Genomic DNA, 9879 nt, shown 5'->3' with positions numbered 1-9879 from the left:
TCAACGCTGGTAAATCCTGGTAGCACCCCAACTGAATCTTTGAAACTCATTCAAGAGTATGGTTTTGTGCCCAAGGTAAATGTAGCCTTAACAATTCTGCTAGTACAACCGGTGACAGTGGCAAGTGGAGAAAGTAGTTTTTCGAAGCTGAAAGTGTTTAAAACGTACCTGAGACCAACAATGTTCCAGGTGCAACTGTGCGGGCTGGCAACGGCATCGACTGAACATGAGCTGGTTGAATGCTGAGATTTCAAAGAAGTCACAGAGAAATTCGCAAGAAAAATGTGTAATATAAGATAAGCATGCATTTAGAGCACAGCAAGCAATCTGTACAAAGCGCAGGATGTGGGCTTTGGAATTAATGCGAGAACCCGATTCGCCTCTCCTGCGAGCTTGTTACTCTCCCCGCGGCTGCCATAATACCTGGTTCCCTTACAGACATATTGACGGCAAAAGCGCATATGAGTAAGTAAGATACGTGAAAGTAAAACGCATGGGTGAATGGCATTGTGAAAAAGGTTGATTACGTCTGATGCAATGAAAACATAAGTAGGGCAAAGTGTGGTGGGGAGCTTGAAATTTTTGCTAGGGGGCAGCAAAAATGTACTTTACTTGTTTTTCAAACTAAGAAGATGTGACGGAAGAATCCACATATGTGACATAAAGTATAACAGTCGTAAACAGACTAAAGCACACAACATTTGAGTAGACAAACGGAGATCAGAAACAAGATGGTCGTTTGTGCACAAAATTAATCTTTGAAAGAGTTTCCTGAAAAAATTCTTGTTTATCTATTTGCGGAACAATTTTCAAAAATGGTTCAAATGGCTCTGAGCACTATGGGACTCAACTTCTGTGGTCATCAGTTCCCTAGAACTTAGAACTACTTAAACTTAACTAACTTAAGGACATCACACACATCCATGCCCGAGGCAGGATTCGAACCTGCGACCGTAGCAGTCGCACGGTTCCAGACTGCGCGCCTAGAACCGCGAGACCACCGCGGCCGGCGCGGAACAATTTTCCTCCATTTGCTCTCACCAAGTCGTTGATTCGTTATGGGTTTCTTTAGTGAATCAGCGCAAATTATCTCAGAAATTTTTAAGGATCTCTAGCGGGAGATGCCATATGAAAAGTGTTATTCAGTGTGGGTAACTTTGCTCGTTAAATTCCGGCAGTATATGTTCCAATACAACTCAGTACTTCTTTTCGCATTCATCAGGTGCAATGACGTTGGTGGCTTACAGAGATGACTGACTAAAAGCTGTCCTTGTGGCAGCCACTCCTAAGTGAAACTGCAAGGTATTAAGCAGTTGTTATCTCCCGCTGATTGTCTTGTCGCTTGCGCAGCACAAACATTGTTTCTGAAGATACCAGAATTTATTAACATCACAGGAGACGTCACTCACCCAATAATCTTCTGGTGGCTGCATATACAGGCTCGCAATTTCTTGTACATCTCATCACGTGCCACAGGTTCTCCACTCCCATAACACATTCCCGTGGCCGAGCCCTCGCTACTTGGAACGTTGTCCGACAGCAGGGCAGTAATTCGCAAAGACAGTATTCTCAAGCAGGCTGTTGTATGGATCATCACCCCGGTGAAGAAGCAGTCCATCCCGAGACTAATGTAGATGTGGTACCCAGAAGACAGGCATTGCAGTGCGTACATTGTGCCGTAGGCCGGAGACGTCGTCGAGTTGATCCACGGGTGCTGTATGAATGGCAGTTTCCCTTCCCCAGCAAACGCAATCAGCGGCATGGGAAACGAAAGGGCGATCTGCGAAGTGACAAAAGCATAAATGAAGACTGACAGGCGTTGTGCGGTCCGGCGCGCTTCCTTCGCGATGGACATCATCTGCTGGTTGTCCCTGCTAAACTGGCTGGAGTCTGAGAGGACTTCGTCCATGAGGCGGACCAGGACGTTGTAACTATAGGGGTCCCTGAGGAAGAACGCCATTTTGAAGAAGCCGCCGGCAGTGGTGAACGTATTGGGCAGCACCAGTGTTATCTCTTCCAAGTTCCCATGGCTCAGGTAAATCCCAACCACACCTTCCACGATATTCTCCAGGCCCAGAATCCAGATTAAGACACTGTAAGCGCGAAAGAGCTTCCAGTCTGTCAGCGGCCATACACTGCTGAAGCAAAGTCCTCTGATGTTGATCTTGAAAACTGAGTTTCCGGACTCATTCCACGTCATGGTTTTAGTGGTTGTTAACTTTGGCATGTTGTCTCACAGGTGCCTGGTGATACTGAAACGTTTACGAAATGGCCTACCGTCCATCTACAAGAGTCACTGTAGTTCTGCTTAGGAATAACTAGGATCTGAATACGACCTATCCATCTCATAAATATTTCTTTCGAAGCTACTGCCCCAATTATTAACCTCCACCTCCGTTATTCCTCAGGAAACGTACTTTTATTAAATTCACCATGATACGCACTCGTTCCAATAAAGTAAACCCTTTTACTAGCGACAGTGTAAACAACGACGCTCTCTGTATTACAATTTATAAAGAGCTCTAACTTCCGAAGAATATCTTGGATCTCTCAGAATAATAAGCAGCACCTCTTAATCCCAATTTCAGTAGGGCGACTGAATGTAAGTGTAACAAGAAAATAAATACAGAAGTGTGCTTGGCGCTGTCCATTAAGGTAATTACAAACGTTAACATGAAAGGCGGTGACTGGCCTCGTCCGTGTCGTGCGCCACAGAAGTCGAAACGAATTACCTAAAAAATTAATGAGTTGGCTCCTGCGACAAACGTATCACAAGATCGAAAGCTGGGTGATTATTAATAAACTGAGATGCTAGTCTCAAATTCATTAACACTTTCGAAACAACTGCTGAAGTGCTGACGCATTTCGGACTTGTTTTCTTAAAAAGTTGTGAAAAGATGTGGCCGCAACGGACGCCTTGGAAATAAGTAAACGGATAAATCTGCACACTGAGGCACTTTCAAATGAAATTTTGTTCCTCAGATTTCGCAGTTTGTGACTGCAGTGTTTCGTTTTTCATCCCCGTGTGTGCTCTATATATTCTAATTTAATAATATATATATATATATATATATATATATATATATATATATATATATATATATATATATATATATATTATTTTTAACTGCGATCTGAAATTTGTGCACTCATGTTATCACTTTTGATGTAATCTTTATCATCGTCCTGAAGTCTATTGCAGAGGTAAAGAGGATAAGAGGATAGTGGAAACCCAAGTGGTGTGTGTTCTGTTGTACAGAGGACTTCCTACAAGAACTGACTGATGACGCAGACATATGAGTCGCTACTATTTACACTGAGGACCTAATGACGACCGTTTATATCGAGATCCCGCCACTACATTAAATTTCAACCTTTGCATTCATAACACATTATGATTCTGGTTTAATACTCTGAAGACATTCCCCTTTGTATGAAATCTAACCTATAAGTGGAAAAAAACATAGTGTGCCTAAAACTTTGAACATAGCTGCTGAGGTTCAGTGACCGTGTCAGAATTATATTAGAACAAATAAGCCCTCGGTCACAAATATTAAGTCAAAATTGACCAGGTTTCGACGCTGCTATGACGCTCATAGCAGCGTCGAACCCTGGTCAATTTTGACTTAATATTTGTGACCGAGGGGTTATTTGTTCTAATATAATAGTGTGCCTATCTTATACGCTCTACTGACCAGGAATTTTCTCATAGAGCAAAATAATAATGAAAAGGGGATTTAAGATAAACTAAACCAAAATACAGGCGTTGAACAAAAAATATGAAAAAATCACGACAAATGAAAGCTTGAATATAAATGCAGATGCTAGACAAGCTGACAGGTAGCGCTGTTCAATTTGACACAAACGGTACCTTTGCAATATACCCAATAGCTTGCAACTGTAACTCATGATGATAACAGCATTCGATGTAGTTTTGTGTGCGTTATGTAGGAGCCTAGTCAATTAGAACGTGGGCATTATGGTGTTCTTGTCGTGAGTGACTCTGTAACCAAGATACCAGCAGTGATAGGTGTCTCAAGAGACACCGTATCGAAGAGTTACATCGAGTACAGGTAAAGTGGAAAAGCATCATACGCTAAGTGACAACACAGACGGAAGTGTGTGTTGGGTGTCGGAGTTCGTTAATGAAAATTAAGAGGAAAAGGACAAAAGCTGCAAAACTTACTGCAGAACTGAATGTCGCACTCACGAGTCCTGTCAGCAACAAAAGAACAGGAAGGGAGCTCCACACGCAGAGAATCGCAGAGCGAGCTGGAATTCGAAAACCACTCATCATTGATGCAAATGTTCATAACAGGCAAACGTGGTGTCGAAGCCATAAAACTCGGACTGTGGAACAATTGTAGAAAGTCATTTGGGTCAGTTACGTCTTGTTTGACATTCGTCCAACTTCTAGTCGATTTTGCGTTCCAAGAATGAAATATGGCAGTGGTTCGTTGATGATGTGTACACAGGGTGTCTACGTGGACAAGGAAAAAAAATCCAAGATTTTTCCCGGATTTCCCGGTTAATAATACACTATCTCCCTGGCGAAAATACACTTTTTCCGTGTGAAGTGACCGTATACTATTCCTTGGTACTGTAAAACTCATCAGTCCTTTGAATGTTTGTGGTTTTATACCGACGTAGAATTTCCTGCCACTTTAGAAAACGAAACTCAGGGGAGAAAAAAATACGCTTTGAAACACCTTTGATGTGCAGCAATATGTACGCTGCATATTTTCGTATTACCATCTTGGAGTACCAGTATTGTATTATCTCATGTTTGGTTCTTTATTATGGCATAATGTCATACGTGCACTTGAAATCAGCGAAAAGTTGAAACCAGCCAACAGTGTGAAATTAAACAGTTCGTTTCAAATAAACTGACTGCCTCAGCAGAAAAGATTAATAAAAGCCAAATCTCTTTAGTAAACCGACAAAGATAACTTCATTGTTGTGCAAGGCGATTAATGCTTGACTGTCATAAAGGTGGAAACAAAATCTGAAACTAATGACATATTTTACCCATCCGTAATTATTCGAACGTATTCTAATTCATTTGATATCTCCCGGTCACAAAAATCCATTTTATCATTTAATGTGAGAGCAATAAACGAATAGGAAACAACAAAAGAGAAAGCTTTTGACAACCTTAACTGGAATACTCTCTTTCAAATTCTGAAGGTGGCAGGGGTAAAATACAGGGAGCGAAAGGCTATTTACAATTTGTACAGAAACCAGATGGCAGTTATAAGAGTCGAGGGGCATGAAAGGGAAGCAGTGGTTGGGAAAGGAGTGAGACAGGGTTGTAGCCTCTCCCCGATGTTATTCAATCTGTATATTGAGCAAGCAGTAAAGGAAACAAAAGAAAAATTCGGAGTAGGTATTAAAATTCATGGAGAAGAAGTAAAAACTTTGAGGTTCGCCGATGACATTGTAATTCTGTCAGAGACAGCAAAGAACTTGGAAGAGCAGTTGAACGGAATGGACAGTGTCTTGAAAGGAGGATATAAGATGAACATCAACAAAAGCAAAACGAGGATAATGGAATGTAGTCAAATTAAATCGGGTGATGCTGAGGGGATTAGATTAGGAAATGAGACACTTAAAGTAGTAAAGGAGTTTTGCTATTTAGGGAGTAAAATAACTGATGATGGTCGAAGTAGAGAGGATATAAAATGTAGACTGGCAATGGCAACAAAAGCGTTTCTGAAGAAGAGAAATTTGTTAACATCGAGTATAGATTTAAGTGTCAGGAAGTCGTTTCTGAAAGTATTTGTATGGAGTGTAGCCATGTATGGTAGTGAAACATTGACGATAACCAGTTTGGACAAGAAGAGAAAAGAAGCTTTCGAAATGTGGTGCTACAGAAGAATGCTGAAGATAAGGTGGGTAGATCACGTAACTAATGAGGAGGTATTGAATAGGATTGGGGAGAAGAGAAGTTTGTGGCACAACTTGACTAGAAGAAGGGATCGGTTGGTAGGACATGTTTTGAGGCATCAAGGGATCACAAATTTAGCATTGGAGGGCAGTGTGGAGGGTAAAAATCGTAGAGGGAGACCAAGAGATGAATACACTAAGCAGCTTCAGAAGGATGTAGGTTGCAGTAGGTACTGGGAGATGAAGAAGCTTGCACAGGATAGAGTAGCATGGAGAGCTGCATCAAACCAGTCTCAGGACTGAAGACCACAACAACAACCAAACCAGGGCAATATTAGGTAGTGGCGCCAAGCCACACTTCTGTAACAAGAAGCAGGAGAAGGTACTACTCATACGCGACTCAACTACGCATGCACAACAGCCCGCCCGCAACTGCTCAAAGGAATCTAATTTAAACAGTTGTCACGTCACGCTCATCGGAGGCAATTTGTTGTTATGAAGCATTGCATAGTCTTCCAAAAGCCTTTGACACATTTTTCTGTTGACATACGCTTGTATGTGCACTCGGTTTTGTTATTGTATACGGCGCATTTCTTTTGCAACTTAAGTTTATTTTACGTTTTTTTTTCTCTCTCGTTCACGTTTCGTTGCTGCAGTGTTATTCTGCAGTAGCGGGATACATTAATATCCTTTGTTAGAGTATTGTTTCTTACCACTCAAAATAGAAAACTAAAGCAATGAAAACTTCCCGGAATTGTAAACAGTTCCCAGGTTTATCCCAGTTTTCTCCCGGATGAAAAAGTTCCCGGGTTTTTCCCGGATCTCACGGTTGTTCCGGGTCGTATACACCCTGGTACAGTCATAATATGGTATCCCATGGGCTCCATGGTTACTCTGCGAGGCAAACAGAAAAGCAGAGCTCGCTCACTGCAGCAAGTGCAAGCGAGGAGTATTCCTTTGTCCAGAAGCCATGTGGAGCTAACTGATTCTCCGCACCAAAGCAAAACGATTGGCTCACTAATATCAGAGTTTTTTTTTTTATCGGTATGAGTGTCCATAAAGACGATTTTCAATGGGGACTTCTGGTTTATAATGAAATAGAGAGCTGGTAATACTTTCGAGCGTACACCCAAGTTGTGAATCGGTTATTAACTTCTTAGAGCAAATCACAGGGCTATATACGTTATCCTAAAAAGAAAGCAATTTTTAAACATACAGGGTGGCGCACGAAATGTGTTACCATTTTGTTTTTGAATATAAACTTTATTGTCAGTACAATCTTAAAGGAACATATACTAAAAGGAAGAGCCGTCCATGGAGATTTTTTCTAACTCAGCGCATGCTTAATATGTCCACCATTTCGTTTGCTAACTTCCTTCAAACGAACACTGAAGTTAGTGATTACCCTACGGCAAATGTCTTCCGTCATTTCACTGCAAGCTTGAGGAATAAGTCTTCTGAGCACCATTAAATCACGTGGACGTTTCGGGAAATTTTTTTCTTTTATGTACCCCCCAAAGAAAAAAGTCACATGGACTGAGGTCTGGACTATTGGGGGGCCAATTTTGTCCGTCATTAAAGCGACCTGGAAACATGAGAAACGCACGTCGAAATGCTCGTGAAAAAACTCCAACACAGTGTTCGCAGTATGTGGCCCTGTTCATCTTGCACGAACCACTGCGTCTTGAAGGGCAAGGCAGTAGCAAGAAGCTGTGGAATGAAGCTATTGCGAAGCATGCTCAAATAACGCTCGCTGTTCACAGTTTCCTCAAAGAAAAAGGGTCCAATAAATTCGTGACTGGAAATTTCTGCCCACACTGTAATCCTCGGAGCATAATGTTGCCGTTCATGAAGCAATTGTGGGTTTTCAGTGGCCCAAAAGCGTACATTTTGTTTGTTAACCACACCGTCTAAATGAAAATGCGCCTCGTCTGAAAACCAAACGTTGTTGAGAGTTTCTTCCCTATCCTCCGCCCACTGAGCAAACAGTAGTCTCTGCTGCTTGTGATCTTCAGTGAGCTTCTGTACAAAGGTCATCTTGTATGGGTACATATGAAGGGCACTTTTAAGAATGGTTGAACGGAGTATCTGGATATTCCTAGTTGCACTGCTGCCTTTCTACACGATTTCCCGGGACTTCTCTGTACAGCAACTCGTACCGCTTCAATATTCTCCGGCGAAAAAACAGGCTTAGTCCGAGGTCGCTTCGCTTCCAATACTGTTCCTTCCTGTACAAATTTATCGTACAACCTGTGGATGGTCTTCTTGCAGGGGACCCATCGTGTGTTAAACTGTTGTCGAAAACGCCTCTGAGTAACAACAAGAATTTTCGTTTCGTGAAAAAGTAACACAAATGCCGATCGTTGCTGTGTCGTCAGTCTTCCATTGTCAGCCATTGCGGCTTACTAGTCTCCTAGCGGCAGTATCGTGAATTACAAGTCATTTCGTAACTCATTTGTTTTTCCAAGCTCTGCTGGTACTGCTGTAGAGATCCCAGCGGGATATCTAATGTGCGCCGTAAATTGTGAAAGAAACAATTGGTAACACATTTCGGGCGCCACCCTGTAAATGCTGCATAACATCAGGCCAGACGTTGTGCAGAATCCCAAGATGACGACGTATTCAAATACCCTTGCAAGATTGACTGAAACTGCAAATACATACGCTGATGACCCATAAGTCCGTCTCCATGGCTTGGCGTGAGCGTCCGGGAGAGGAAGGAAATTGATAAATTAGAACGAGAGGCGTTCCGAACAAATTGACTGAAGTTTACTTCCATTAATCTTCGATTAAAGGTTACAAGCGTAAGGATGTAGCGCGTGGGAGGCTAGTTACTGTCAGACTGAAGCGCATAGTGCTCGAATAAGAAGGAGCAGAAAGGCACGTCTGGTTGGGTCGAGAGCTGGCTAGCAAGAGAGCGACTCGGCGGTTCTAGCGCGCCATCGCTAGTCCGTTCTGCATCACTCACGTGACCATTCACGGTCCTCTGATAGGCTGCTGAAGGCAAGTGTTCCCTTGTTAGTGACGCTTTAGTGAAGCGCTACCTCGTCGCCAGTACTCACTATGAGAACGCCATTCACATGACCTGAACATGGACAGGCGGGGATACCCAGCGACATACGGTGTCCCAGGCCGAGCCACACCCTTCACAGCGAGACAAGCTACATCCTTCAAGGTGAAACACAGTTTCACTGCCTCAGAAACGAAAATAAAAAATAATGTAACGTTCTTTAAAGTGATAATGAGAAATCCTTACGATTACGTTTGAGAGTTGGCAATACTCTCTTAGGATGTCAAGGTTGGCTACAGCGCACATACACAAGCTCTGGAATCTAATATATTGTTGTCGCGCCTCGCAGCGCACGGATTAACTAGTGACAGTTTCGAAGCCAGTGTAGCCTGCTGTGGTGCGCACGTGTGTTGGGCGCGGGGTCGTCGGCGAGCTGCCGTACTGCCGTGACCGCCAGCAGCGACACAGGATTTGGTATTTAGTTGATATTTTTTATAATTTGCACCTCGCTTATTTCAGAATATAGTTTTTTGTTTGGGTTATCATTTATCGAGTTTACATTTGACCAAACCCTTTCTCTTGAATTATATGTAGTTGTAGTAAGCAGCAGCAGCCGCAGCAGCAGCAGGAGCCGCCATACAGAACATGCATTGCACTCAGCATGAATAATAAGTTTTTTTATGTTTTTGTTAAATAATGGAATGAAGCAGATCAAGCAGTGGCAGCAGAAGGACCAAGTAAGTTATTTGTTGCGCACAGGACCAATAAAAAAATAAAGTTTTGGCGATCTCTGTAATAGTAAAGTTAACAAGAGTACAAGCACGAGATTTTTAGTAGAAAACACGAGATAAGAAGATAGAGCTCGCGACTTTCACCTGTCGACATGCCTGCCAGGATACGTTTTTGTTGGATGAGTCGTAGTTAGATATGCTTCGTCTTTCTACTGCCAACTGCAAGCTTACGCAACAGTAATCATTAGTGGA

The 9879-nt window shown here is 42.5% G+C and overlaps 1 protein-coding gene across 1 annotated transcript; it reads right to left on the bottom strand.

Moving 5' to 3' along the window:
- Window positions 1–1405: 1405 nt before the first annotated feature.
- On the bottom strand, window positions 1406–2200 carry LOC126204049 (uncharacterized). The gene has a single exon (XM_049938473.1). The coding sequence runs from the start codon at window positions 2198–2200 to the stop codon at window positions 1406–1408; it is 795 nt and encodes a 264-aa protein (XP_049794430.1).
- Between the last annotated feature and the right edge of the window lie 7679 nt (window positions 2201–9879).

This window comes from Schistocerca nitens, chromosome 9, assembly GCF_023898315.1.
Source record: "Schistocerca nitens isolate TAMUIC-IGC-003100 chromosome 9, iqSchNite1.1, whole genome shotgun sequence".
NCBI lineage: Eukaryota > Metazoa > Arthropoda > Insecta > Orthoptera > Acrididae > Schistocerca > Schistocerca nitens.
This window is presented reverse-complemented; position numbering and strand designations above follow the sequence as displayed.

Bases quoted from the DNA above. Each gene is read 5' to 3' on its own strand.
- LOC126204049 (XM_049938473.1), bottom strand. From the start codon at position 2,200: ATGACGTGGAATGAGTCCGGAAACTCAGTTTTCAAGATCAACATCAGA.